The following is a 16,144-nucleotide window of genomic DNA, read 5'->3' on the forward strand; positions in this document are numbered from 1 at the left end:
CGGGGGGGGGGGGGGGGGGGGGGGGGGCGGGCAGTGAGGAAGGAGTGTAAGGAGTGCCCTGCAGAATGGGGTGTTGGTGAGGAGGCAGGGCAGGCCCTGCAGAAATCTGATCCCCTTTTAATCTGGTTTGCCAACCGGTCAGACCACCACTATAGGCATTCGAGCAACCCCACCTGGCAGGCCTCAGTGAGCACTGGGCACTGGGACTATGAAGGGGACCTGGATGGTGCTGTTGGTACTGGTATTGGCCACCTGCGGGGAGCTTGGTGAGCACGGTGGAGCATGGGGGAGCATGGGGTGGCAGGTTTTGTGCTTCCTGGGATCGTCCTCAGAGAGGGTACCTAATGGGGTGGGTGTTAGAGAAGAAGAAGGCAGAGCTGGACAGATCAGGTGGGCAGAAGCCAGTGGCAAAGTCCGAGGTACCAGCTGGGATCCACAGGATATTAGCATGTTTTCTAGGGAAAGTCTTTGAGATGGAGGACAGGGGAAATCTGGGACATTGGGGCAGACTGTCAGGCACTCTGGTCATGTAGAGGGGGAAAGTGGATCCAGAAATATCCAGAGATGGGGTGACCATGAGTGGAGGAAAGGGGAAACCTGGAACACTGGGACAGATTGTCTGGGAGTCTGGGTACAACAGAGATGTAGAGGGGAAAAGCGGACCCAGAAATATCCAGAGATGGAGTGACCACTGGACTCAGGGTTTAAGAGAACACAAGATGTCTATAGAATGCTGGCACTCAACTAGTTAGGTGCTCCGTAGTGTGGATTAAAGCCAGGTGGTCCCACATCTCCAGAGATTGAATTGGCCAGAGGCAGAAGCCCTACCAGGTCACTGGGGGAGAGGGGAGATAACTTCCCTACGAATCTGGATTGCTTGGACCAGTTGGAGACAGTCAAGCATACTGGGGCCCCCGGGATTGGGGCTGGGATGTTGGCAAACAATGTGCGGTACCTTCAGCCAGGCTCTAGACCTGCACCCCCCAGTTGGTGGGGGGGGGCACCTTTGCCAAGCTGGCACCTGTGAGCTCCTAGGTGCAGCTTCCACACAGTGCTCCAAGGATCTGCTTGCCCGAGCCCAGGACAGGCAGCCCTTTAGCAGGACAGTTAGTGATGAGAAAGTAGAATGGCAGCTGCCTTAACAATGTCTGTTTAAAACTGGCCTGTGGCTGTGTGGGGTGTGTGTGTGTGTGTGTGTGTGTGTGTGTGTGTGTGTGTGATCATTCCAAAGTAGCTGTCCTCATTCTGGCTCCAAACTGAGCCCACTGTTCCGAGTCACATTCTGTAAGTGTTTTCTGTAAGCCCCTAGTTCAATGGTCATGGTATTATCGCTGAGCTTGGTTAGCAGGCAGTTGGCCCCTGGCTAGCGCCCTGGTCTCCTTGTACTAAGCCTCCGTGGCAGAGCTGGGCATTACTGGCAGGCGTTTTGGAATAGTGAGGCCTGTTCACTGCTCTCCTGTCGCCTGTCTCTCAGCTATGGCCTTGAAGTGCTATACCTGCCAGGATCCCGTGAGCGCATCCAACTGTGTCACCATCACCGCCTGCCACACCAGCGAAACCATGTGCAAGACCACGCTCTACTCCCGGGAGATTGGTCAGTAGGTTCCGGATGAGACAGAACTGGGGTCCAACGCCACAGTCCCTCCAGACCAGCCATCTTGGCCAGCTGGGATCTCACCGTTCCACCATTTCCACTAGAAGACTTTCTGTCCCAGCCGTCAGGCCTCCCTCTTTTCCCTTCTCCCCTTGGGATGGGAGGCACCTGCCATTGGTTGGAAGCCCTTGGGAAGGGCTGGCTGTCTGGCGGCTAGGGTTTTACATTCTGTGTTACATAGAAATCACCCTACAGACCAATGCAAGCTGCCACAGGTGCCCTTTGTATGTCCCAGGCACTCAGTGGTCCTGGTGAAAGGGGAATCTAGGCCAGGAGGGTGGGTGAGCCTAGAGCAGGTGGCCGCTGGGCTTGGGGCACGGAGGCAGTACAGGACTGACTAGTCTGGTTGACGCTTTCTGCATCCTACAGTGTTCCCTTTCTTGGGGGACTCCACGGTGACCAAGTCCTGTGCCAGCAAGTGTGAACCCTCAGACGTGGATGGCATTGGCCTAACCCGGCCAGTGTCCTGCTGCAATTCCGATCTATGCAACGTGGATGGAGCACCCACCCTGTACAGTCCTGGTGGCCTGGTCCTTGCCCTGGCACTTACCTTTCTCTTGGAACTCCTGCTGTAAAACCACGGCCATCTGGCTCTACCCCCTTAACCTTGACAGCCCCATTCCCTGATGCCTTAAAGAAGTACAATGGCCAATCACATCAGCCTCTTGAGTCTCCTTTCTGCGTACCGACCTGCCTTCCTACGTCTGACTTCATCTCCATCCTTGTTATTCTCTCCTGTATCCTAAAGTTTAAATTGTAAGCAAAGACAGTCAACAGGCCTGGAGCACCCATGCAGATCAGGTGATTGCTATCTTCTAGGTCTTAGGGCTTGAGGGGAGCTTAACAAGTGGGCAGAGGCTGGGATAGAGAAGCTCACCGGCAAGACTCTTCCTCTCCCGCTGGAGCCCGCCCCCCCCTCCCCCCCGACCTGCAGATGGCTCTGTTGCCCCTCACAGGCATCTCCTCCCTTTCCTTCCCTGCTCTAGGCCTCTGGAGGAGTCAGCCCCTCACTCAGCTGGCAACATCTTTAGCTAATCATTGCCCCAATCTTTGACCCCGAACCCAGGGATCTTCCTCTTGGTCATAACCTCCAAGGGTAGCTCTGGTCCCAGGCTAGGGTCCCCTGACCAAGTGCCATTGAAGACACTCCGTACCTGGAGAAGAGGCTCTCTGCTCTTGTGAGTTGGGGGGGGGGTCCCCACCCTTGTCTCGTGGGGAGCTCTTCAGTCCTGGGCCAGTTCCCAGGGTCACAGGGCTCTGACAGTCTAGTGAGACCCACCACAAGTCTTGGGGTACAACCAATCCCAAGCATCACGGCTTTCTGTCTGGAGGCCTCTGAAAGAAAAAGAGGGGTAGAGACTTCTAGACTGTGGATAACAAAAATCTACGATTCTTGTACTAGCAACACATCTGGGTGATTCTGACATTGTCAATGGGGGGTGAGGGACATGATCCTGTCATCACATGACACTTTCTTGTCTGACTTTTCTTGCTTACCATGAGCCCCACAGACCACCACAGAGACTGAGGACATAGCCCATCTGTGATGAGAGATCGTGGCTATGACCAGAGAGCAGGGCTCAGTTTATAGCCAGAAAGCAAGGCTCAGTCTATGACCAGAGATTAAGTCCCTGTTTATAACCAGGGATCTTTCTAAAACTAGGGTCAGTTTTAACGCTGACCCAGGACAGCACCCAGTGTATTGCCCTGAAAGTGGTTCAGTTGACCACTTTTGCCCAGGTATAGGTCATGTGGAACCCATAATGTTCTTTGACCTCAACCTCATTAACTGTGAGTCTCTCTTCCAGAGACTTGTCCCTGTCTTTGGACCAGCTAAATCCAAGTCTGTCAGTCGGTCCCCTCCCTACTTCACTGGTCAAAAGTGAGGGGCTTCAGCAGGTCCCCATCCTGGCCAAGGGCCTGACCACTGTGGAAATCCAGGAAGTTTAACAGCCAATAGGAAGCAGATGTGGCAGAGTTTGGCCTGATGGCCTCTGACTTTAGCTGGAAGATGATTCAGCTCTAGGCAGAGAAGGAAAAAAGTGATTTGGGTGTCCAGTGGCCCACACCAACCTAGGGCTAGTAGTACAGTAAGTTCCAACCCTTTCCTGGAGCCTGATAGCTCCAGCACATGCCACAACACCATCCCTCTGGCCTTAAAATCAGAAGGAAACAGACCACCTCTTTACATCCTCAGTCTTGCTCTTGCCCTGAGCAGGGAGCCACACTTAAGTTCCCCAGCAACATGATCAGAGACAGAGGGCTTTCGGGGAGCAGGGATGGTCCTGAAAGGAGGTGAGCTCTTCATCCCTAGGGTTTCCAGGCCTGTGACAACTGAGTTCTGCAAAAGGCTACAGGAAAAGCCATATGTATGTACCTTGGGGAGAGGCCAGTCTGAGTCTAGGCCGGGATATAGATGGCACTATCCTAGATCTCCTTGGAAGAAATAACACACCTCGGACTTCAACTGTCCACAAACCCCACCACTCATCCATCCATCCTTTCGTCCCTCTATCACCCCATCCATTTGTTCTATTATTAATTGATTTCCATAAATCTTGTAGTTTCTCATTCAACCATCATCCCATCTGTGTATTCATCCTTTATTTCATACATTTACCCATCATCTTGTATACCCACCTATCCATACACTTAACCACCCATCTCTCCTATCATCTCTCCATCGTCTTCTCATCCATACACCCATCCATTCTCCAGCCTTTCACCTAACCATCATTTCATCTCTAAATCCATTTTTTGAAACAAAGTTTCATGCAGGCCAGAATGGTTTCAAACTCATTTTGGAGCTCAAGATGACCTTGAACTCTTGAGTCTCCTGCCTCCATTTTCTAAGTACCACTGTACCTGGTGGCTACCCATCCTTTAATCTATTCATCCACTTGCCCATCCCATCCATCTTACCGACCATCTGTCCACCATCCACCCATCCATTTACCCATCCATCCTGTCTTTTTAATTATCCATTCATTTACCCATCCACCCACCACTCCATCTATCTACCTACCATTTTATTCATCTTCCACTCATCCATCTATCTTCTCGTACCATCCATCTATTCTATTTTACATCTATCCATTCATCCTCTTTCCATCCCTCCTTTCCTCCTCCAGCAAATGCTCTCAACAGGTCTGGGTTGGGAGTGGGAAGGGACTTAGAGCAATGGAAAAATGTTCCTCCACGTGCAACGCCCATACTCCAGCAAGAGGCAGGAAGGGCAAGCATCACGTACCAAGGGGTGGAGCACTCTGTCCTGAAGGCAGCAGAAATCCAGAAGTTTCTAAGAAGAGTAGCAAGTGGTGTGGTTTGCATTTTAGCCAGCACCTTTCCATGGAAGGCAGAGGGATATGGCCAAGGAGGAGGAGCCAGACTCCCAGAAACAGACAGGGTGATCTGGCAGACAGTTAAGACTAGACAGTGGCCAGCTGAATTGGAGAGAACAGGCACAGGCCATGGTTCCAGCTTGCATAAAAGCTGGGGATTGACTCAGTGCCTGGAAAGACCTGGAGAGGGACCTTGGGGTCCCTGTCAGGGTAGGTGCAAGAGAGATAATTTGGGGGAATCTTGTCAGAGCCTCTGTTGGTTTCTGCAGGCAGCCCTGCCTGGCCTAGGCAGGTTTTACACACATTCCCTCATTCAGCATCCCAGCAACCCCAGGGGCTAGGACCGTCATCGTTCTAATTTAAAGATTAGAATGGCTCAGAGAAATGACTGGCCCAGGGCCACATCACAGCATCTGTAGCATTCAGGTCCATGGAGAAGCTCTGTCCCAGGCTGGGGAGGGTGAGCCAGCCTTCTAAGTCACACATTATTCTGTGCTGGCTCAAACCTGGTCTCCAGGTTCTACACCCAGGACCAGTGGCGAGGGTGTGGGCTCACGCAAAGAAGCTAAGAAACAAGGACATAAATTCTGCCCTGCCCAGCAGTGCCAACCCAGACACAATGCTGCCTTCCCAACCCTACCACTGGGGGAGTGGGGCTAGAGGAGAAGCATGGTCCCCCACAAAAATGCTATGTGCCCCCTCCTGCTTGCTGCTCCACCCAGCAAACTTCCCTGTCATCACTGACCTGTGATGTCAGTCCTCCTTTCCAAAGCCACGACAAGCAAGCCCTTCAGGCAGCCTTGGGTCAGCGTCATGGCAGTATGTCCTGTCCTCAGTACACAAGCCTGCACTGCTCATCAGCACTGTCTCCCCAGCCCTGGGCTCCGCATTCACCTGCACTGTGGTACAAGGGGCCTTCCAGGGCCATAAAGACCCCACTTTTGCTAAGCACGGTAGAGCAGACGCTCATCTGCCCAATTTACAGATGAAAGATGGGGAGACCAGAGTGGGTGCCTGGTGGGCAGGCCTGGGTCACCCAGCAGGCCAGCTCTAGGCTCAGTCTCCCAGGCTTCAGAACTAGACATTCCCTGGCTCTTCTCCCAGCCTCTAGGTGTGGTCTGTGGACAGAGCCCCAGGGATGAGCAGCCCCACTATTTAACTGGTAGGAACTACAGCCCTTCCCTCCGCAAGCCACACCTTCTCTTTACTTTCATGCAAACCTTGTATGATAGCCTCACCCTACAGTGCCAGGTGACTTCTTCCCTAGCAACCCAGGAAAACCAAGGGAAACCAAGATCTGGAAGGACAAGGGGGTCACCCCAAGGCTACACATAGAAAGACCTGAAAGGCCAAAAGAAAATCTCAAGGAGCCTGGCCCAGAGCTCCTTCTCGATTTCCCATTCTGTCACAAGGTCAGGTTCTAACTCTGCTGCGACAGTCTGTAACAGTTGGCCCACTCACCAGCCCCTGACAGAGACACACATGTACGCTGTCAGCTCACCTATGTAGTCACCCATCACCTATTTTAGGATAAGTATTATCCATTCATGCACCCATCTACCCATCCATCCATCCATCCATCCATCTACCCATCCATCCACTCATCCATCCATCCATCCATCCATCCATCAATCCATCCATCGATCCATCGATCCATCCATCCATCCATCCATCCATGCAGTTAGTCATCCATTCATCCATCCACCCGTCTGTCCGTCCATCCATCCATCCACCCCCCCAAACACCCATCCACTCACCCACCCTACGATCCATCCATCCACTCACCCACACACACACATCCACCAACCCACCCACCCGTCCATCCGTCCATCCATGCAGTTAGTCATCCATTCATCATGCATTCATCCATCTACTTGTCCATCCATCACCCATCCTCCACCCATCCACCCACCCACCCATCAATCTACCCGTCTTTTCACCATTTTTTCCTTCTTTCATCAGCCTACCTCCTATCCACCCACATAGGCATACATTAGAACCTTGGAGAACACAGAAAAGGCAAAGAGACCTCAAGTGGGGAGGGCTGTGGAGGATGAAGGCCTAGATGGCATGAGTCAGTGTGCCCATGATGTGACAGAAAGTGGGGAGAGGATGTCAGTTCGGGAGGGGGTAGAGGGAGGAGGAGGAGTCCTGTTGCCAGGACTGAAGGTGAGAAGCTCAAGCTTGGTCAAAGTCATTCATTAACGGCCAGGGGTCTGGCCGCTGTGGTTAGTCTAATGCCTCATATCCACTCAGACTTCACCAGCCACTCCCTGCTTTCCACACTGGCTCAGCCCCTACTTTGTGGCTACACAGCAGATCAGTCTTGAGTACCAACTAGGTAGATGGGGATACAGCTCCTGTAAGGCTTTCTGGATCAGGCAGACCTGAGGCAGCCTTGCACAGGGGTCCTCAGGACTGGGGCTATCTGGCCTATTGGGTTCACTCAGACATAGTTGAGGCAAGAGGCTCATCAGAGGGCCAACTGAGCCAAGCCCAGGACAACAGGGCAGGGTGTCGAGTGCTGGAGGTTTGCCAGCAGAAGTAGGGCCAGAGCTCCCAGACAGGGGCTCCCAAGAAGTCCATAGAGGCACCCCACCCCAGGGTGGTAAGTGATGATGGCTCCCATCCACCACCCACATCCCTAGCCCTGTGCCGCCCTATTGAGTCACGCAGGCCCTGACAACACCCAGGAGCCGAAGCCGGAGGCTGAGTATAAATCCTCAAACACGAAGCCAGCCAGGGTTCCCAGCTCCCGAACACTGAAGAATGGCCTTTCACTGGGCCACGAGGCTGCTGCTCTTGGTAGCCTGGAGCGTGGGCTCTGGTGAGTGGCTGGGAGTACGGCTAGCATGGAGAGTCTGCTGTCAGCCTCAGTTTACCCCCATCTCCTAATGAGAGAGGTGCTGAGAGGCTTTATGGCCAAGGCATCTCTGGACCCTTCATGAGCCTCCTGGGTGTTAGATCTCAACTTTGCCCTGGGACAAGAGTCATGGCCATGGCTGTTCTCCAGGGAGGGAGACAGACTTAGATGGTGGGCGCGGTGTTTAAGTCTGTCAGTCAGTCATCTGAGCCTTGAAGAATCTCAGGAGGTCACTTTCATCCACATCTACCTGGCTCCAATATGGGCTCCTGGAGCTAGGTGGTGAGACTGTGCCCGCCCCCAACCCTTGACAGGTGAAGCCTTCAAGTGCTACACCTGTGAGCAGCCCACGGCCATTAACTCCTGCAAGAATATTGCTCAGTGCAAGCTGGAAGACACAGCCTGTAAGACCATACTGGAGACAGTGGAAGGGGGTAAGGCCGGGTTCAGGCAAGGATTGGGGGGGGGTCCACCTGGGGTCAGGTTTACCTCCCCACCATGCTTCTCTCATCCACCATTGTTCTGCTCCACCCAGGAGGCAGAGAGGTAGAATGATGTGTGTGTGTGCGTGTGTGTGCATGCGTGCACTTAGAGGGACAGCCCCTTACATACCCGCACTGAGACAGTAGCGTGGGAATAAGTGGAGTGGGGATGGCTCTAACAGGGTTTGCTACTGTGCCTTGGGCTAGAGCCCCCACTCAGGTGTGTATATGGCACAGCTGGGGGTTGGGCAGATCTGGGATGCGGGTTGCAGGAGGGGTTTGAGAAAGCAGGGCAATATGGAAGGGTTCACAGAGTGAGACAGGTGCTGAGGTGGCTTCATGCGCTGATGTCTGCCCATCCTGCAGAGTTCCCCTTCAACCACAGTCCTATGGTGACCCGCTCCTGCTCCAGTTCCTGCCTGGCCACCGACCCTGATGGCATCGGGGTTGCTCACCCTGTCTTCTGCTGCTTCCGTGACCTCTGCAATTCAGGGGAGGCAGGCTTGGTGCCAGGCCTCTAGCCACACAGGCAGCCTTGTTCCTCTTATATCTGTTCTCCTGGCAGGGCCTGGTGCCTACTGCAGTCATCTCTGCCTGCACGGTTCTGTGAGCAGAGCTCACAGGGCCTCAGGTCACTCACTCTGTCCCCCAAAACTGTGGAAAATAAAATAAGCCGAGGATAAAGGGGAGTCTGTCCTTGCTGGGCACTCAGAATCCAAAGAGTTGGCCTGCAGGGAAGACGGGCTTTATTTTGAAATGTTCCAGGCCCCTGACTCTCATTCTCATGCAGAACTTTTTTTTTTCATATCTCGGATGAAGAGACACAGACCTAGGGGGAGAAGGGCCTCCTGGGTCACCCTTTCTGCACACTAAGCCCATCTCAGTCCAGGGCAGGTTCCTCAGCTCTCCCTGCACCCTGGATGTCATCCTGTCCCAGGAAGGAAGCTTGACGTTTGTATTTCATTGCTTCCAGGAATTTGTGATCTGTCCACATCTGCCAGGAACACAACAGGAGGACACAGAGGGAGATAGGCAGATGCCAAGCAGCCCCTCTACCCTAGTCTTCTTGGGGGCGCCCATCTCCACAAATCTGCCACACACACATACACGCACACCCTTATAATGGCCTACCCGTTCTATGATGTCCTTGAGACAGCTAGAGAAGCAAGGGAGAATCAATGTTTACCCATCTCCAGACTCAGTGCCAGCCTGGATCCAGAGCACCCCCAGGGGCAGTGGCCAGGACTGCTCCTAAGGGCAGAGGAAGGAGGGGACACTGCAAACCCAGGGGCTGACTCTCCAGCCAGGAGCTCACACTCCCTGGCACCCAAGAGCTCTTGTCTTGTGGCGCTGCTTCCCCTCACCAGTGTAGCCTCTGGCTGTCCCTTTCACCGTGTTCTGCCATCTGTGAGGCATGTGGCAGCTGTGGGGCCTGGATGACTCAGGCACTAACACTGCATCGCTGAGTACTCCCTGGATTCTCCCAGCTTGGTAGCCCATGGCCCTGGAGTCCCATTGGCAACCAGGACTGCCGGGAAGAAGGTACCAGGCAGTCCAACAGACTGCCAGGGCAGAAGAGAACTAACATTCTCTGCTTCGCTGCCCCGCTGAATCACCAGCTAACACCATTTCTATGGCCAACTCCATACCTGCAGTGCCCCCGTGGGGCAATTCCCCTGCGCCAGAGCTTAATCTCAAAAAGCCTCTTGAGCTTTTGATTTGGAGGCGGGAAGCCAGGGCTATCGGCGCACTGTGGAGACTGGGCAGATGTCACCCCCTAGTGGAGTGACTGGGGTACTGCCTCAGCCCTCTTCAGAGATGCAGAGGTGGGAATGGGAGAACCTAGTCAAGCCTAATTCTGGTCCTGAGTCCATGGGGAGGCAGGAAAGCTGTGGCTTAGCACCTGAGGCTCCAGCTCGCTGAGCCACAAGCTCGGTTCATTTACCTGGTCCCCAGTGACAACAGAGACCAGCAAAAGTCCTTGCCTCATGGTTGACCTTGAAGCTACCCAACTATGAATACACCCCAATGCAAGACTACACATCTAGGTCATTAAGCAGGGAATCCCACAATCCAGGCTATGTGCCCCCTCCAGCCCTGGAGGCAGAGACACATGAACCCCACCTTGCTCCTACCACTTCCCACCTGGAGTCACCATGGGCCTGTCTGGCGGCACTCAAGATACCTGCTACAACCCAGCCATAATTCACCCAAGGATCCCTACCTCTAGATTACACTTGGCCCTTTCTTCTCTGCGCATCTCCTGCCCTCTAACGCCACGAAGGGCAAAAGCCTTCTTCAAAGCCCCTGAAATCAAGGTGATGCGTAGCCACTCACGTGCCTGCGGGTTCAGGGCAGGCTCAGGGCTCAGGGCGGGAGGTGTAGAAGGCAGAGGTGCAGGACAGGTCTTCCCAGCTGCAGATTACTGACACAGCCTCTCCACCCCTCCCCACCGCTGAGTGCCCATTTAAAATTAACCCACTCCTTTCCAGGCCCTCAGGCCTCTGGACTGTGCAGGGTAGAGTGAAGACCTCCCCCACGCCGCCCCCATAAAATACCTGCTCTAAATCCTGGGGATCCTACTCGCTCTACCCACAAAGGGCACGAAGAACGCAGTGCAGCCTGCACCCTACTTTCCTCCTGACTTCCTGGGACGCTAAGGAAGGAAACAGAAAAGTTGGGCCGGGTACATGTAACTGGGGCTGCAATATTCACAGGCTGGGGCTAGACAAGGAGGGGCTCGGGGTAGGAAGGCCAGCTGGGGCTCTAGCCTGCTCACTCTTGGCCTCAATCCCATGACTCATCAGGCTCAGCCCGATGTTCAGAGGCACACTATGCCATCCGTGTTCCTCCAGAAGAGGGAGCAGGTAGGTCTGTGCAGGGGTGGCAAGGCTGCAGAAATAAGAACCCCCCCACACACTATACATGCCTTTTAAACATTTTAATCTTGTGCTTTCTTTAAATAAAACAGATTGCAGCTTCCCCTTGATAGCACTAAGGCAAGCATAGTAGCATGGGGGTGGGTAGGGGGTGCGGGTGAGGGTCCTGGCATCACTGAAGCTCTTGGCTCTGGCTCCAGGTATGGTTCCCAGAGAGGTAGCAAGGAGGCAGTGCCTAGCTCCAAGCAGCTGCCCCCCTCCCCTGAGCTGACAGGGCAGGTACTCAGCATAGTCATGGGACCCCTCACCTACACCAGGGCTCCTGGCCCCGGTGACCTGGCTAGACAGGATACATCCTCTTAGAGTTGTGGGTATCATCAGAATCATAGCCAAGAATCTGCTTCCACTTGCCCTTCTGAGTTCTAAGGGGCCCTTGGGCTGGTCCTGGCCTATCTTCCCTGCTATAAGGTGACCCTCCAGAGGGTCCACTGTCCCTGAGTAAGCTGCAGGCCCCAGCCACACCCTGCACTACCCTGGCCTGCCTGATTACAAGCATCCCTGACTTTGGGCTCTGTGCTGGCCCTTCTGCTCCAGGAGCCTGCTCATCTGGGCACACTAGAACAGTCAGGCTATAGGGACCCAAGAGGCAGATCTGGGCCAGGACAACAATGTCCACCCTAACAGCTGCCCAAGAGGAGGTAAGCACAGAGGAGTTGAGTCAAGCGGGTAAAAGGAGCCAGGCTTGTCCAAGGTTACTCCAGCTAGGAGTGCAACCCAGGCGGCCCATTCTATGGAATGGGCTGGCTGACAGGCAGGGCAGGGAGGGCGCAAGTGTGGCAGTCACTGGTCCTTTTTGGTGTCGCTGAGGCCACTCTCAGCACGGAGCAGCTGGCTGCTGGTCTCATTGTAGGCGATCCAGTGCTTCAAGTCTTCTGGCAGCTCAGGGGGCTCCACCTGGAGGGGGACAGGAAGCTAAGTCTCCAGAGAGCCAACTGCTGCTGTGTGTTGAGAGAGAGGCACAACAGGGGGACAGCCAATCAGGCTGCTGCCCTCCTGCCTCTGGACCTCTGATTATTTCATGTTCCAGCCTGTGACCGTGCAGGAACCACGCCCCGTTATGACACCTGCCCAGTACCTCCCAAATTTCCTCTAACCTATTTTCTCCTTCCTAGTTCTTTCTATCCCATGCTCTTTGGCCAGGCCTCATCAGCAGGGCCATGTTTGAGGCTTGTCTCCAGAGCCAGGTAGAAGCCTGTGAAGCTGGCTGGTTGACGAGCTACCAGCTACCTGGGGGAAAAGCAGGATGAGGGGCAGGGCATAGGTAGGCACACTCCTCCAGGAGTGCCAGACAAGGCTGCTTCCTGTGAGTCCTTGCAGTTGGGTGCTGAGGGCTGAGGGGAGAAGCTGAGCAGAGGTTCCTACCTCTCATGGTAAGTGCCACACAGCAGGTGGGAACTGCTGGCCCACAGCCTGGGTACAATCTGCTCTGGATCTATAGTCGGGGCTACCCCTTTCTAACCTGTGGCCCGCTGACTAGCCCAACCTTAGCCTCAGCCTGTCTTGAACCACATCTGCCTCTCCCTGGGACCCAACTCGACCCAAGATACAGTCCTGTAACCAGGGAAACTCTCAGGCAACCCCAGGCCTCCAGCTGAGCTGGGATGCCTGCCTGCCTTGGTTGTGCCTCCTCCACACTGTCACTGCTTACTGTGACTGCACCTCCAGTCCCCTCACCCCTCGCATGCATTGTACCAACCAGTCCCCTAGGAGTTCATGACTCAACAAAGACTGGAGGAAGCCAGGGAGCCTTGTCTACCAGCAGTCACTGAACAGACTGGGCAAACTGCCCACCATCTCTCTGAGTGTTCCCCTGCAGATATAGCTCCTAAGCACTGATGTAAGGCCAGAAAGGGTACAATAGGGTGGGGCATGCCCTGGCACCTTTCAGGAGCCTGCCTTGGCAACCATCACTACCCTGGTTGTCTCCAGGGTCACAGTTGCCATACTGAAGGAGCTGGCTCTTGCCACCATGCTGGAGGACTGGGCCCTGGGGAAGGGCTTTGGGTCCCAGGAGGTATAGAACTCTCCCCCATCAAACCTTGGAAAGACACAAGGCTTGTGGTCTCCCGAGGTCAAACCAAACCCAGGCTACTCAGCTGCAAGTTGTATAAAAGAGGGTCTCAGGTCCACTGGAATTCCCAGCAACTGCCTCTAACTGACCATATTTTTATCCCATGCTCAAAAAGAGGCACCTGTCAGAGACTAGAGAGGGTGACTCAGCACTCTAGATAACACAGAACTAGAACTCAGACTCCAAGAGACGTGGGCTGGGCATCTCAGTTCTGGAAGAGAGAAAGGGAGGAGAAACCCTGGGGTGGGGGGCAGGTTCAAAACTGGCCACGCCTGACTGTAAAGTCTTAATTCATAGATGGTGAGCACTCCAAGAGGGGCACCAGCGTGGACCCAGAGGAAAAGTGCAAAAGTGTTCCTATACAAGACCAGTCCCAGAACTTCAAAGAGGTCTTCCTCGTGGGAGGGGGCTGGGAGTTGCACAGGGCTGGGGCATCGGGGTGGGGCTGCTCACCCTGCGCTTGCACAAGTGCTGTACTACGCGATCCGGCGTGGTGCCCAGCACGTGCTGCCGGGAGCGCAGCAAGGCGCACAAGAAGCTGTCGCGAAGGCTGACAAAGCGCGCCTCCAGGTAGAAGGCGCGGTCGTCCCAGCCTAGCAGGCGAGTGCGCACCTCGAATGGCTCAAACAGGCGCAGCGAGCGACGATAGCGCGCGCACGAGGCGGCCAGCACCGTGTGCCCGCCCAGGTCGCGCAGCGCCCCTAGCACACCGCAGCGGGTCAGGTGCGCGGCCCGTGCCACGTCGGCTTCGCGCAGGTAGCGCGCATTGTTCATGTGCAGGAGCAGGTCCAGATCCGACGGCAGTACCCGGCCGGCGTACCGCTGCTCGGCCAGCAAGTCGCGGACGCGCGGCTGGAGCAGGCGTGCGCGCAAAACCGCACACGGCACGCGCACCAGGTACCAGCCGTCCAGCAGCGCGAAGAAGGCAAGCGCCAGGGCTAAGAATGCCACCAGCAGCCCAAGCATCTTGGCAGTGGGCACCTGGTACCCAGGAACCCCTGTAACCAGGTGCCTGCAGTGGGCCTGCCCGGGAGCTTGGGAGCTCCGGGAACCGCTTGGAGTGCACCACCTCTTCCAGCGGTTGGAGGGGGAGGCGCTCCGGAGGCATCAGCGCCGCCGGCTGGAGTCACGCGCACGCTCGGTCATATCCACCCGGCGCGCGCTCTTGGTGGTGTGTTCCGCGTCTTCGCCAGAGCCGCTTTCGGTTTTCCCGGGGCGGGGCGCAGCTGGACGCGCGGAGCAGTACAGCGCCACCTCGCCGTCACGCTCGGAGCTGCAGGTGCAGGAACTACAGGGAAGCCTGCTCTCTCTCCCGGGATCCAGTCGCTCAGATGAGCAAAGCCAAAGATTTCAAGAACTTCCCCGGAGCTGCTGAGGAACTTTGTAAGGCAAACGGACAAGGCATCGCTAAAGATGCTGCTTCTACGAGGCTGCTCGTGACCCACAAGCCTGTCCAGGCATCCCCCCCCTTCCGCAAGGCCCCTGGGGCATTTGCTCTGGTTTAGAGAGAATTAGACTCCATCTCTTGAGTGCCTTTCAGTCCCAGTCTGCAGCCACACTATTTGTCCCCCAGCACTCGGGCCGTGTCCACCAAAAATCTTGGTCATCCTAAGTGGACCCCCAATAATTCCCTCTTTACCCCCTTTAAAAAAAATATTTACTTATTTATTATGTATACAATATTCTGTCTGTGTATATGCCTACAGGCCAGAAGAGGGCACCAGACCCCATTACATATGGCTGTGAGCCACCATGTGGTTGCTGGGATGTCCTAATACTTTTATAATTTAAGATTCGTCCTTTGCTCTGAGTTCCATGTTATTTCTGGGTTTGTATTTGATTTTGTGGATTTATTCAAGTTCTCTTGTTTGGTTAAAATGTATAAATGTAACATTTTCCAAACTTAAATTTTTTAATTATTCTTTGACAGTTTCATAATGTATTTTGATCATATCCACTCTCCCTCATTTTCTCTCTTATCCCCCCTTCCCATGCCCTCCGAAAACATTTTTTTCCAACAATTCACCCCTTTCCATGTTTTTCAAACTTTCACTAAATACCTATATCAAGCCGCCGTTTTATTGTGTTTGAGGTATGAGTTAAACTTGGAATGGACTTTNGTATACAATATTCTGTCTGTGTATATGCCTACAGGCCAGAAGAGGGCACCAGACCCCATTACATATGGCTGTGAGCCACCATGTGGTTGCTGGGAATTGAACTCAGGACCTTTGGAAGAGCAGGCAATGCTCTTAACCTCTGAGCCATCTCTCCAGCCCCCTCTTTACCCCTTTTAATGCAAATAACATCCAAGATAGAGAAGTAGGGGCCTGGAAAGGAGTGGCATGATGTACTAAGCTAAAGGTGCCAGGCATGGTTTGTGAAATGTCAGTCCCTTTCCTTCAGAGTAGGGGAAGATTTTGAGGTCCGGCCTGCTCTCCTGGACTTCGATAATCCTGTGTGCAAATGACTACAGGGAGCCCAAGGATGGGTGGACTGGTGGAGTGCCAGATCCGCTGGGCAGCGTTACTCCGACTGTCTCAGACTGGGCTGCGTGGGTCTGCTGTGATCTCCGTCCAGAGTAGAATTCTTTTCCAGTTTTTCTTCCAGGAGCTATGGCACAGTGGGTGCCTGGGGTCTTCTTGGATACTCCAAGAGGCAAGGAACTCACTGCCAATCAGGGTAGCTCCAAACGACCGGAAGACGATCCTTTCCCACATGTTACTTCCGCTTGAAATACCTTGTCCTGGTCTGCACTCTGGCTGGGGCAGGGACAGACTCTAAGGAGGAAGAG

At 54.4% G+C, this 16,144-nt stretch overlaps 3 protein-coding genes across 3 annotated transcripts; 2 read left to right on the forward strand and 1 right to left on the reverse strand.

The window, feature by feature from the left end:
• The first annotated feature begins 128 nt into the window (after positions 1–128).
• On the forward strand, positions 129–2,513 carry Lypd2 (LY6/PLAUR domain containing 2). The gene is made up of 3 exons (XM_050145360.1): positions 129–266; positions 1,475–1,594; positions 2,024–2,513. Exons 1-3 carry the CDS (start codon positions 209–211, stop codon positions 2,227–2,229), a joined length of 384 nt encoding a protein of 127 aa, XP_050001317.1. The 5' UTR covers positions 129–208; the 3' UTR covers positions 2,230–2,513.
• Positions 2,514–7,764: 5,251 nt separating this feature from the next.
• On the forward strand, positions 7,765–8,861 carry Slurp1 (secreted LY6/PLAUR domain containing 1). The gene is made up of 3 exons (XM_050144892.1): positions 7,765–7,822; positions 8,173–8,292; positions 8,707–8,861. Exons 1-3 carry the CDS (start codon positions 7,765–7,767, stop codon positions 8,859–8,861), a joined length of 333 nt encoding a protein of 110 aa, XP_050000849.1.
• A 2,405-nt stretch (positions 8,862–11,266) lies between these two features.
• On the reverse strand, positions 11,267–14,516 carry Them6 (thioesterase superfamily member 6). Its single transcript, XM_050145338.1, has 2 exons — positions 13,804–14,516; positions 11,267–12,173 (listed from the first exon to the last, which is right to left on the reverse strand). Exons 1-2 carry the CDS (start codon positions 14,314–14,316, stop codon positions 12,060–12,062), a joined length of 627 nt encoding a protein of 208 aa, XP_050001295.1. The 5' UTR covers positions 14,317–14,516; the 3' UTR covers positions 11,267–12,059.
• Positions 14,517–16,144: the final 1,628 nt, after the last annotated feature.

The sequence above is a fragment of the Alexandromys fortis genome, unplaced genomic scaffold (assembly GCF_014885135.2).
Source record: "Alexandromys fortis isolate MF-2015 unplaced genomic scaffold, M_Fortis_MF-2015_v1.1 scaffold_2_1_26212458, whole genome shotgun sequence".
Taxonomy (NCBI): Eukaryota; Metazoa; Chordata; class Mammalia; order Rodentia; family Cricetidae; genus Alexandromys; species Alexandromys fortis.